At 34.7% G+C, this 13,789-nt stretch overlaps 2 protein-coding genes across 3 annotated transcripts; one reads left to right on the top strand and one right to left on the bottom strand.

The window, feature by feature from the left end:
* The first annotated feature begins 665 nt into the window (after positions 1 to 665).
* LOC111912533 (uncharacterized) lies at positions 666 to 6,452 on the top strand. Of its 2 annotated transcripts, none has more exons than XM_052763793.1 (19): positions 666 to 840; positions 1,049 to 1,686; positions 1,818 to 2,021; positions 2,121 to 2,204; positions 2,599 to 2,658; positions 2,798 to 2,842; positions 3,274 to 3,473; positions 3,562 to 4,008; positions 4,092 to 4,185; positions 4,263 to 4,436; positions 4,534 to 4,623; positions 4,757 to 4,819; positions 4,933 to 5,007; positions 5,082 to 5,132; positions 5,214 to 5,294; positions 5,389 to 5,523; positions 5,619 to 5,726; positions 5,805 to 5,894; positions 6,137 to 6,452. In XM_052763793.1, the coding sequence occupies exons 2-19, from the start codon at positions 1,489 to 1,491 to the stop codon at positions 6,200 to 6,202; spliced, it is 2,265 nt and encodes a 754-aa protein (XP_052619753.1). In that variant the 5' UTR covers positions 666 to 840; positions 1,049 to 1,488; the 3' UTR covers positions 6,203 to 6,452. The 2 variants fall into 2 exon arrangements, with proteins under 2 accessions (XP_052619753.1, XP_023764036.1); XM_023908268.3 differs by having other exon boundaries at positions 5,829 to 5,894.
* Positions 6,453 to 7,550: 1,098 nt separating this feature from the next.
* LOC111912553 (uncharacterized) lies at positions 7,551 to 11,112 on the bottom strand. Its single transcript, XM_023908287.3, has 8 exons — positions 10,510 to 11,112; positions 10,078 to 10,290; positions 9,473 to 9,673; positions 9,271 to 9,378; positions 9,043 to 9,180; positions 8,718 to 8,969; positions 8,306 to 8,626; positions 7,551 to 8,102 (listed from the first exon to the last, which is right to left on the bottom strand). The coding sequence occupies exons 1-8, from the start codon at positions 11,017 to 11,019 to the stop codon at positions 7,935 to 7,937; spliced, it is 1,911 nt and encodes a 636-aa protein (XP_023764055.1). The 5' UTR covers positions 11,020 to 11,112; the 3' UTR covers positions 7,551 to 7,934.
* Positions 11,113 to 13,789: the final 2,677 nt, after the last annotated feature.

Here is a 13,789-nt window from a genome sequence, read left to right on the forward strand (position 1 = left end):
TTTTTAATTGGTCTTGTAATTTCATAACGTTTTAATATATTCAATATTGATATTTATTTGAAGATATTTGTGAAATCTATTTAATGGTGTAAGTTGTTAAAAATAACACATCATCATATATTTTGGACTAAATTAATTTATGTATAATATGTGACAAGGGTAAAAAGTTAAATAGTCTAATAGTAAAAGATTTAAGTAAAATTAAATATAAAAGTTGAACGGCTAATTCTATAATATCTAGGGGCCGAATGTGTAACATTTAAATAGAAAAATCAGAGGTAAAAAGATTTAAAAAAAAAAAAAAAAAAAAGGTAATCTCTCAAAATCAACCTATTTATACAACTATTTTTTAAACTAACCAACTTCTACAAATACTTTTCAAAACAAGCCTATTTTTACCAAAAAAAAACTAAAACTTGTGGCGTGTAGTACACTAAAACCTAGTTTTGTTACAAATAAAAGCATTTCTAAAAAGAAAATCGTTACATATATTTATATTTATATAAATATATTTATATATAAATATAAATATATATATATATATATATATATATATATATATATATATATATATATATATATATATATATATATATATATATATATATATATATATATATATGTACGTGTGTGTACATATATAGAATTTGATCTATTTTGTTCTTCACACATTCTTTGTTCAATTTTTGTCGCAACCATCCAATTTTATCAAGCGTATTTCTTGTTCATCGTCAATCCATTTGCATGTTAATCAATCCAAATTTCTCAACGTAACGAAAAAACCCTAGTAATTTCAAATAAGAAGTTCCACAAACACAGTTCATGTTCATGTCTATACAGGTACATAAGATTAATCCATTTGATTTTACATTTCTTTTCTCATAAAAAGTTGTCGTTTCATATGAATTCATTGGCGTTTTCATACCTTACAGTTTCTTTTCCACCTTTTCCCTATATCTTTTAGTTTTAGGCGAATCGAGATATTGATTTGCTTTAAATGTATATTGTATATATTGTTTTTGACTCTTTTATTTGAATGCATATTCAGGATTGTGATTTGTGGAAGAAACCATCCCAACACGAGATAATACGTCTCTAATGATTCACGTTATTGGATGGGTTTAAGGTCGTGGTATTTGCATAAATCAAGGATCAAAAGAGGATTATACATCAACATCCTGATTTATATGTGAATTATCGTTAGAGAGTTTTTCATTAAGTTGGTTGAATTTGGTGATTGATATACAACATCTCCATGTCATTAATGATTGATATAATAGAAATAGTCTTAATTTATTGTTGAAAGATTGGAATCTGTTCCAAGGATTAAGTATTATTAGCGTGGTAGATATTTCTAGGCTAGTGAGATGGAAGGGAAGGAAAGGAGATGGTAATTTGCAAAAGTGTTTCCAACATCGACAAATAATATAATGTTTGTGAGGTAGCAAATGCCAAATAGAGTAATCCGTGAAGCATAATATTCCAAGAATGACGACAGTAGGCAACCATAGACGTTGTAGAAGCGAAATAGTGACGTCATTAAATACTCAAAATCAAAGCAATGGTTTTCAACGATTGAAGAATCAAATGCAAAAAGCTTTAAACTGGGGTGGTGGCCAGGATTTCAACCAAGAGATTTTAGCTAATCAGAAACGTCAATGGAATCAGTTTCACTCAACATCCTCGGTAATATGTAAACCCCTAATTCATTTTAACATATTTTCCTTCTGATTGGTTCATATATATTATATATACATGCATATCATACAACTTATGTGAAGATGATGATGATGATGATGATGATGATGATGATGTAGGATGCCACCACAAAGTACCAAGATCCATCCTCGCTTTTTGAACACTTTCTTATAGCGGGTATCCATCCAAATGCAAATCTGGAGCCTGTTGAGGATGCATTTGCTCATAGAAAGATATGGGAGGATAGAGCCGACAAAACAGACCTAATGGATCTCAAAGTTATGCAGTTTCGATCACCTCCAAGTGTCACAATGGAACCTCAGGTAATTACTCTTTTTGTAGCTAAAAATGTTTAATGCCATATTGTAATTTATAAGTAAGTTTGCCTATAACCACTACTCATTTTGTATTTTTACCTCCAGATACTTTTCAAGTACCCTCCAGGGAAAAGGCTATCTATGCGCTTAGGAGATTTAGCATCCTTTTGCTTTCCTACCGGTGTGAAGGTGATGTGTTGCTTTGCTATAGTTCATAGGAGCAATGTATTCTTCCATCCAAATATTATACTTATTTTGGCCTCATTAGTAGATATGATGGTTTTATTTTGGGCTAAATGCAAGAAATATCAATATACTTTCATTTCTTTCTATTACAACATTGTGCTTTCAGTTTCTTTTGCTATTAAGGTATTGTACTTTGCAAGATCTACCCAATTATAGCATTCAAAATTTTGTTTGAATATGCATTACAATGCGATAATTGAGTAGATTTTTTGTTTTTCAAAGTACATTGTTGTAATAGAAGGCGATGAAAGTAGGATGTTATACCAAACAAATTAAAGAAAGAACGATTTATCTATAGTCCGAATCATGCAAATAGCGATTTGTGCTTTTTTCATAGGCATGTGTGATGGAGAGGACACCATCACTGAATGAGCTAAATCAAGTCGTTTACGGGCAGGTATGATGGCATGGAAAATCTTTTTTTTTTAAATTATTTTCTACTACGGTCTTATTTGACTCGCATTGACCACATGCGTTAGCTCGCCTTTAGGTCCTAAAAAATAATTTTAACTTCTTTATTGTTTTTTCATGAACAGGATCATTTGACCAGAGATGACTCTGCATTTATATTTTCACTCAAGGCAAGTTGTATCTAATTCTGATCTCTGATTTGTATATTACTTTTATTCAATTACTTGTGTCTGAGTTTTTTCTTGATAACCTTCACCTACTATTTCCATACGTGTTAAATAATTTTCTATCAGTTATCCTAAATTGTTTTCTATGCTTGTTAAATGTTTTACTTATACAAAATGTTTCACTTCACTAGGTATCATTTGTTAAGTTGTTAACTGATTCAACCAGTAAGTTTATTTTTGTTTATTTTTCTAATTACTCTAGTTACAAATTTAAATCTAAGAAACCCAATTTTTCTTGGATGTCCCTTGCATACGAAAGAGAAATTAAAACCAAAATTGGTTACCTTTCTATGTAATTTGTCATATCTTAAAACGATTTCCAATTGCATCATTATTATTGATTGTTAACACTAGTAAGACTCGTAAATTTACAGGTGGCAGACAATGCAACTCTGTACGGTGTGTGCCTACACACACAAGAATTCGTTCAGAGACCACCAGGAATGCTCGGCGCTGCAACCCCCCTTTCAAAAAAATCCGGAAGAGGCAGTCGTTTTTTGGTCACAGCACCTCGCTGTTATTGTCTCTTAACAAGAGTCCCCTTCTTTCAACTCCACTACGAGATGTTAAACAGGCTAGTCTATCACCATTCCTTCATTCGCTTCAATCAAAACACCACTCGATCACTCCATAATTAACTGAAACTACTTACTATGATGCAGTATTGTAGCACAGGAGCGCCAAAATCGAATCACACAGTTTGTAAGTGAAGTGGGCCCTGATCGTTCCCTTCCAGCACCCCCACCAAATGAAGACCAAGTGGATGAAACTGAAACTACTGGTCAAGAAGAAGATCCAACCCCTGATCGCTCATGGATGGATGCTGCAATACCAGTCGACACCACCATAACACTTTCTGCTATAACTACAGGCATTATAGATGATACGCTAAATTCGCCTTCATGGTTTCAAACCGGGTCTCCTAGTGTTGCAAGAAAGGAGATGACTTATGTTGATGATTCCAATAATGATGCCATGGAAAAACGATGGGAGTGTATAGGAAAAATGCATGGTGATCATGATAGTGTCAGAAAGGCAGATGTTGATGCGTGTGTTATTCCCATGAACCGGACACTTGAACGACATGGAAGCGTTGGGCCCTTGTTCAGGTAAAAAAAAAAAAAAGTTGTTGCTACTTTTGTGGAATTTGACTCTGGGTTAATATATATATGTTTTGTTATTTGGAATTTAGTTTGATGAAAGGCGTCTTATCAGAGGATGAAGGCGGGGTACATTTTTGTAGTGATAGAGATGCTACTAATAAAACGATCATGGAATGGGCTAAGGTGTGTTGATTTTGTTTGCTTATAATAAGTTAGTTTTATGGAGTAAATATAACTTAAACTAGTTTTGTTTATGATAGGAAAACAAAAATGACTTGCTACAGACTGTTTGCAACTATCATGCTTTGAGGGTTCCATCATATGGAGGTAAAATATGTTTCAGGCCACTCGAGCATCTACCGGCTATTGAATATTATAGAACTGCTTTTGCTTTTGGAGATCAAACTGTCGATATGTCAGAGATTCCCGATAAGGTACATTGGCAAAAGACGTGAATGCCCTTGATAACACGAGTCACTTAAGATTCCTCGTATGTGCAAATGCCCTTGCTAACATATAATGTTTTATTAGGTCAAGTTCAAGCTTGCTGCAATCGAGGAAGCCGTGTCACTATCAAATTGGACAACCATAACACTTTGTAGAGCTCTTTCTCTTGAAAATGTAAGTCTAATTCTTTCACTCTGGGTTCTTAACTTTCCAATGGACGAGTTTTTCATCTCCATGCTTACTGTAATTATCTATGTATGGAAATTATGGTTATGTAATGAGAGTATGATAATAAAACCGATTTCAGGTTCTAATATTGCTTTCAGCAGTACTGTTGGAGAAACAAGTGATTATCACATCCCCAAATCTGGTAATAAACTGAAAGTTGCTAAATTCATTTTTGGTTTTAAATATGATTATGACATGTCATGTTTTGCAATTGGTTGACCTTCATTTCATAATTATTAAGTGTAACATGTGTAGGGTGTCCTATCAGCCACAGTGTTATCTCTTATTCCTATGATTCTTCCATTTGAATGGCAAAGCCTCTTCCTTCCTGTGAGTCATACATATTCAATGAATCCCCCCTGATTCGTATGTTTCAAAGTTAAAAGTTTTGTCTTTGTTTACAGGTTCTTCCAGGGAAGATGTTTGATTTCCTTGATGCCCCTGTTCCTTTTGTTGTAAGTATCTAAAATACTAATGTTTTAAGAGATATTTAGTTGGTTATAAATTTTGTGGATGATGTGCATGTGCATGTGCAGGTGGGGATACTGCATAAACCAGGTGATAACAAGATGAAATCATCTAATAACCTTGTTCGTGTTGATTTGGAGACAAATCAGGTAGGTATAACTATAATAAGAGTTTTAAGTAAAGAAAAAGTAATTTGAATTTGTTTGTGATGTAATTAATTGATGATGGAGTTATACTATACAGGTGGAAATGTCGTCCTTGCCAGCACTTCCTAGGCACAAAGAATTGATGACCAGACTAGCGCCACTTCATGGTAGACTATCATGTGACAAAACTGCTGCTAAAAAGTATCCGGTTTACAAGAGCAACAAATGGCAGGTGATTTTCTTAGCATTAGGACCAAAAAATATTTTTTTTAAAAAAAAAAGTAAATTATTTTGTGAAGAAGTAGAATAAGTTGTGACCAATCACAGATTGAAGCTGCAACACATTTCTTAGCCGCTATGAGGCAGCACTTGGAGTCGCTATGTTCAAACTTGAGCTCCCATATCGTCCCTAATGTACAATGCGAGACCGACCCGGTAAGATCACTTAATTTTATTATTATAACTATCTATATCTAATCTAATTATCTATTACACTTAATTACTTGATGACAGGCCTATTATATGTTTTGGTTGCAGGCTAACCTACTTCTCAAGGAAAGCTATATTGATTCCTTCGCCTATAGGGACCAACGATTTGTCAGGGTAAGGGTACCTCTTTCTCAATGTTATTGTTTTATACAAATGCACATATCACACACACACACACACACACATATATATATATATATATATATATATATATATATATATATATATATATATATATATATATATATATATATATATATATATATATATATATATATATATATATATATATATATATATATATATATATATATATATATATATAGGAAAATAATCCGATACTTTTAATTTTGCAGGAGTTTGTAGATACACAAATGTTCACGGTTCTATCAGACATTCGATTAGCCAGACACGTCGGTTAACATTCCATTCCATTCCAATCCTCTGTTTCTCAGATATCTATTCTTGGGTTGGGTTGGGTAGTGGTCAAAACAGGTCAATTTTTTTTGACACTCTTTAGGGTCGGGTAGGGTTAGCTCATCATACTTTTCCCGATACCTTTTTTTTATTATTACTTTTATAAACAATTTGTGTATATTGTCATAAAAATTTCATTGTTATTATAAGAGTTGATAATATATGATTCTTTTGTAATTAAATTGTTTCTTTTTACACTGTTTTCCCAATTGTTTATGTTGCTGCTACCTCTGCAATCCAGTAATCTTCTTCTTCCAGAGACAACCTAATTTTAATATCCGGTGATTGCTTGGTGTGTAGTGATTCATTGCTAGTTACGAGGCTATAAAATGTTTTACGTTATTTAACAAAAGCGTTAATAAAATAAAATAGAGCATCATGCATTTGGCAACAACATATTATAACTATTTTGATGGTCTTTGTGTTCAAGAATGATGTGTATATTTTTTTGGGGGGTGATTTATGTATATACTCAGTTTTCTTTGATCTACAAAAGAACAACCTACAAAGTTTTTTTCTAATATGTTATTTACCATGTACACTCAATTTTGGATTTTGTTTTCCCTACAGGACAATAGTTTTTAAAAGTAAACCATAACAAATGTATACGTGGTATATAAAACCACACCCAAAAAAAAATATAATAAATAAAATAAAATAAACAAGTGATATTGTTTTCTGTTTGGCTTAATGTGATGCAATTTCAATTTGTAACTCTATTCATATCTGTTTGGCTAGATGTGATACAGTTTTAATTTGTAACTTCGTTATTTGTCAATTCTAAATAAAATGATAAAATAGCCATTCATTCAAATTCAGTCCGTTAGAAAAAACACATTAATATTAGCAACACTTCATCTACACATATCATTATTCATTAAGTATCAATACGAGCAACACTTTATCCATTAAGTATGATTTATTGATATCAGCAACACTGATATCAACATCAGTAATACTTTATCTATTAAGAACCATTTATCTATTCTGAACTTCAGAAGGGGAAAAAAAGCCTAAAGGTTGTTCGTTGGGTCTTTACTCCCAACCTCCTTATTTGCAAATTCATATTTTAATACCTCCGCCAAGACCAACTTTCAACTTTTAAGCAAGCAAAGTAGGTAACCAAAAAATAACAAATAATACAAAACCAAACCATGAACCAAAATGTGAAAGAAAAAATAAATCGAAAAGGTCTGGTCCTTACCACAACCAGTTTATGAAGAAAAAAAAAAACTAAATAGTTGATCAAAAACAGGTTTCTAAAATATACCTTTAACAGAAAAAGAAGACCAATATAAGAATGGTAGGTTTCAATCCAATAATGCAGCAGAGTCCTGGTTTGAATAGGATAATCATCCAATCCATGACATGAAATGACACAAACATTCATTCATGTCCAATAACATATACATATACAATGCTTTTCCTATTAGAATCTTAGATCAAACATTGAAACCCTCATTAAGCCCGTTTACATATAACATTACTCAAGTACATCTAATCTATAATCTAATCATATTCTGGCCTGGGTGTTCCTAAGCTACATTTAAGAAAAGTTTGCAGCAATTTCCATTTGTTCCGATTGAATGATAAACATAAAAAGTAACAAGACATGGAATAGTAGCATTTGAAAACCATGGTCTTCATCTTCGAGGCATGAATCACACCAAATATCTTTTACTTATCTTCTTCCTCGGAATCAGACTCTGCAAAAACGGTATTGGGCTGGGTCTCAGCATAAGCTGGAGCGATGAATTTTGGATCTTTTTTAGCCACGTCAGCATACTTCAAGATAGCTTCTCGTGGATCTTCATCCATCCATGTTTCCTTAATCATCCCACCTTGCTGCAAAATACCAATACACCATATACTTTTATGAGTAAAGAATGTATAAGTTTTACTGTTTTATTTATTAATCTAATATATATTTTATTTAGAATCATAAAATAAAAAACAAATATTTTAATAAAACCAAACACATGATAACATCAGTCTCATTTTTATAAAAGTAAAGAGAAACGCAAAAAATGTGTAAAAGAGTAGATTACCTTGAGAAGGTACTGTGTCAACAAGCTTCCCTTGGTTACACCAACCCTTCCACCAAAACCAGGTCCGTTCATTGGAGCTTCGGGCTTATGAGACTTGAGCGGGTCTTTCAACATTTTCTCGCGCTGACGTTTGCGGCTCGGCTGGTCTCTAAACAACGGAAGCGCGTGCGGGTTGTGAATCACCGGCTCCGCCTGGAAATCATCAACAGACTTCCTCCTCGGAGCACGCGCAACACACACAAGGGCACCCCTTGTGCTCAGTGTAGGATCGTATAACACGTGGGTCCCACCTTGGTGCTTATCCCCCGCAGTTGCAAATATCTACAAAAACATACACAACTAAATTTTAGTACAAAAATATTTTCAAGAATCTAAACCCGTTTTTTTTATGTGAAGTGAAGTGAAAACAAACCTGATTTAGTTTTGGGTGCCAACCACACTGCACGACACTACATGTTGGTGATATCCCGACTTTTGATACGAGTTCAAGTTTCTCTCTATCAAACAAACATAACAACCCACCAGTTGTGCTGTCCCTTTCAACAGATGTACCTGTCAACAGCAGCTGCTCATCGGGGCTAAGTGCGACATTTGTTTGTGAATAGTGATTCGGAAGATCCTCAAATGACTTCAATACCGTTTTCATTTGCCTCAAATCCCACACCTCAAACAACCAAACCAAATCACCATCAGCAACTCCAAACTCAATAATAATTATAATAATAATAAATATATACCTTTAATGTACAATCAAAACTTCTTGAAAGTAAAGTCCTTCCATCACTAGAAAATTTAAGACCCGTGATTTCATCCGAGTGAGCATTGGGAACATAAATGTCGGGTCGACTTCCCCATCCAGGCTTGATGCCCCATATCTATATCATATTATATATCAATAAACTTATTTAATATATATGAATATGATAATATTATTGTTTAAATGAAGTTTTAAAATAAACTGGAACCTGTATAGATCCATCACCAATACCGCCTGCGATGGACTTCCCTTCACGGTCCCACGCACAAGTGTTGACTGGAACCCTTCCGTGCTTTACAAGTTTTGGTTTTATGACCTATTTTCATAGAAATAGAATATGATTATTTAATTTGTTTTGTGAGTTGAAGTTTAAAGAAAGTATAATGAATATTGAAAGTTGAAAGATGCACCTGTTTTTGGGATGTGAAGTCATTGACATCCCATATTCGCAATGAACCATCCTCTGATGAGGTTAGAATGGTCTCTTTCGTCTTTGGATGCCATTCGCCACATGTCAATCCAGTTATGTGACCTTTTGTATTCTTTAGATCACGAATATACATATCACCTTTCACAAACTCTCCCAGTGTCAATCCATCACGATCAAATATCTAAAAACAATTCGGATTGGAAATCAGGGAAATAATTACAAAGGAAAAAGAAATCCATCCTAAACCCTAACACCCCGCTCCCGACTTATAGCAAAGAAAAGAAGAGAAGAGAAAATAAAGGAAAAAGAAATTGTCATTTGTGCTCCCGAGTTGGAGAGAAATGGAAGGAAAGTTAAACATTTTGTTCTTTCTTTTCAAATCCTCCCAAATCGGGAGGAAAGGTAGGAGGGAAAGTTTTCCTTCCATTTCCTTCCACTTCCTTCCTTTAATGAAACTCGGGAGCCCCATTCTCTCTTGCTTTCCTCTCATTTCCTCCCATTTCCTTTCTTTTCTCTCTTTAAGTTGAACTCGGGAGCGGGGTGTAAAGAAAGTATTTTAGGGTTTAGTGTTTAAGATGTACCTACCTTGGCTTGAGCAGATCCAGTGACACACAAGAATCGATCAGCACTAGGACTCCAGCTTAAGCTACGGACTTGGTGTCCTTCAGAAGGTTCAAGCTGTCGGAATGATTCCAAACGGGCGTTCATTCCTTGGAAATCATACATACGAATTGAGTAGTCGTAGCTTCCCGAAAGTACTCTGGATCCAGAATGGTCAATTGCAAGAGCAGAAACAACCTGCATACACCAAATATCAACATGGAAATACTACAGCGTACGTCTAATCATCTTTTGCCTAAACAATTAGGTCATGTTAGATATGGGGTGTTTGGTTGTGCTTTCTGAAAGTGAATATATGAGGGTTTTCAGTATTTTGATAGCCTACTTCTACTTAATCAATTCAGCAACAAGATTCTGAAAACATGAAATTGCAGTAACCAAAATCAGAAACGATACCTTGGTGTGACCCTTCAGAACAATCTCATTACTGAGAGGTATACGGTGCTGAACTTCTTGCTCACCATCGGAAAAGTCCTCCTCGCTATCCGAACCCAACGGAGGCCGCGGTGGGCCAATGATTGGCTCGTCGTCGTCGTCTTCATCATCATCATCTTCAGCGGGCATCGGCCTAGGAGGCCCAATCATCGCGTCATCTTCTCCATCAACAGAATCATAAGACGGTGGAGGTCGAGGCGGGCCAATTGCCACATCATCGTCAGATACAGTACTGGGTTTAGGGTTTTTCTGGAGGGAATTTAACCATGACTTTGAGGATGAAGATAATGAAGGAAAAGGGGTGTCTTTGTTCTTGTTGTTAGTGTGAAGAGAACTAGAAGATTGTGAGCCATCGATGCCGGTGGTGGGGCGGCGTGTGGCGTTGTGAATTGATTCGATTGGGGTTTGTGATTTGGATTTTTTGCCGAAAGAAAGGGGAAAATGAGCCCTAATTCCGTCATCATCCTCCATTGATTTGTGCGTGTAGAGGTGGTGACTTCGTTCTTTCTCAAAGAAATATTGGTGTCACAGTCCGGACGGGGGATTCTGTTTTGCAATTAGGTCGCTTCAAAATTATTAATTATTTTACATCGATAAATAGATATAAAACTTTCAGATTTATTTATTACTTTTTTTTGTTTGGTTTTACCATATAATTTTATCTTTTGTACATTTTTTTTTCATCGTTTTTTTAAGTTTTCTTAAAATCAAACTCGTAATAAAAAGTCTTTGAACTTGTAAAAATAAAATTGGAAAATTGACTTATTAGGGTAATTATTTTTTCATTTCATTCATATCTCAATAATTTTTTTGTACAAGGTAACAAACTTGATGAAATTGTTTATACATGACAATTATGACCCGTTATAGCCGGTCATTAGATAAGTCCAAAACACTAAAGAGAGGTCAATATGTCAGTAACATCATTGTTACGTCTTTTTCGACTTCTTTTTATTCTTTTTGTATCTCAACTCTTATTTTAATTGTACTTTGACATATCAATGCATATCAAGTATCATATATTTTAAAATATAACATGTTTACTCAAATATAAAAATATATAATTAAATAAGGTCATATCAATAGGCTAAACATTTGAGAGAACGAGTTTAACTATTGATCTTTAAAATTAGTAGTGGGGTCTTGTTATCGATGATCAATCAACTCTTTTTAAGGTTTAGTCTACTTCAAATACTTTAGGTATTTGTGCTTTTCTTAGTCATTTTCTTTGTCTTAGTAATCAATTAGTCTATCAAAATATGTCTCATAATAGGCTTGTCTATTGTCATTCGCATTCGATATTGCGGTTGGGTACACCAACTTAGAACACCCTTTTGTCTATAGAAAATTGATTTTCTTTTTCTTGACACTTCTTTCGTGATAGTTAATCATAGGACCATTGAATCTTTACAATTCTAGAGAGTCCTGAGAGTCCTTATACGTGTGTGGGTGCCTTGGTGTGGTGTTTGAAGCTTGGAAAGAGAATCTTGGAGGAAGAAAGCTAAGAGTGCAAAGGAATTGAAGCAAGGAAGGCGTGGGAAGCAGGATTTACCTCATCTAGCATCCTTTGGAGGTATCAAAGTGTCATCCTTACTTCCCTTTTTCCCTTTTGTTGAGTTTATAGGGCTTTTTATGGATTTTCAAGTTGGTATGATGAGCTATGGGCTAGATCTGAAGTTGTCACTTCAGATCTGGACCCTCCTTGGATTCTAGAAGCATAAAGTGATAGTTTTGGTTGTGATTGAGATCCCTCTTGGGCATAAAGCACCATTAAGAACTTAGATTTGGCATTTGGAGCCTTTAAGGCCATGCATGCACGTAAAGTTTGCAACTTTATGTGATAAGCATGCCCTAGAAGCTTGGATCTGTGATTTGGAGCCGCTGCATGGCTCAAAACAAGTCTGTATGGAAAGAGGACTGAATGGACTCGGCGAGTCGCAAAGTTGACTCGGCGAGTCACATGAAGTTGGCCGTGAACTCGACGAGTTGGATGAACAACTCGGCGAGTTCGATGAAGACCGTCATAAGACTCGACGAGTAGGATGAGTTTTCTCTTGGATATGTATGAGTGTGTATCCGTCGAGTTGCAAGGAGAGAACTCGACGGATGGCCTTAAAGTTTGATTGAGAATCGAAGGAACTCGACGAGTCACTCCGATGACTCGGCGAGTTGGAATGTACTTCAGGGAACTCGGCGAGTCGAGGTCAACATGGACAGTTGACCTTGACTAAGGACCTTAACCTTGATTAGGGGTTGACTAGTGGGTTATGGGGTACCTTATAAGGTTAAGGACTTATGAGTATATTGTACTATGATCATAGGTGGTGGAGTCGGTGTTGGGTGATCCAAGAGTTGGAGTGTATCTTTGGTTGGATGTCAAGCCCGCCAAGCAAATTACACCCTTTGATTGCTAAATAAACGTAATATAATGGTAAAAAGGGGTATCGATCCTTGGGGAAATGGTTGTATTCAATTACTAATGCAATTCAATAGAACTAGTGAAATTAAACTAATTAACTACAATTAAACTAAAAGGGGTTTTTTTTTATTACTTGAAAATTAAAATACTTGAATAACTAAAAACCTTGCAATTAAGCAAGTTGATGAGATGCTCAAAGGTTGGGAATAATTGGTTAACTAAGGCAATTCAACACAATGAACATTTGTGTGTTTATCATTAGGATCTAATACAAAGCTTATCCTTCATCCCAATTTGGTTATAGCAATCATGAAGCATGATATGCCAAGAGTCCTCATAGGTAGTATGGAGGTTGGGGAAGCCACAACACACCTTCTTAATTAAGATCAAGGGTCAATTGAAGCAATTAATCCCAAGAAATCAATTAGCCTTGAGAATGAAGGAATCCCCAATTCCTAGAGGATGTCAAATGATTACACATCCATAAAGGAGATATGATTCATAAGCTAGAGATGATTTCTACCATCATAAAGCCTTTGTTATAGATAAATTCAATGATCCAATGCAAAATCAATGAAATAAATCAACTATTGCTCAATCAAATACTAAGCTCATGATCAAAGCATCAAATAAGCATAAGAATTGCAAACTAGAATCATAAACATGGAATAAATTGATAATCAACATAAATCCTTCAAAACCCACAAACATTCATTGGTTTTCAGCCAAAGTCAACCAAATGAGAGTATTAGCCACTCATGGCAACAAAGTAACAAGAACAATAATCTAATTGCATAAAGAAACTACCTAAGATTTGGAAAG

The sequence above is a fragment of the Lactuca sativa genome, chromosome 5 (genome assembly GCF_002870075.4).
Source record: "Lactuca sativa cultivar Salinas chromosome 5, Lsat_Salinas_v11, whole genome shotgun sequence".
Classification (NCBI taxonomy): Eukaryota; Viridiplantae; Streptophyta; class Magnoliopsida; order Asterales; family Asteraceae; genus Lactuca; species Lactuca sativa.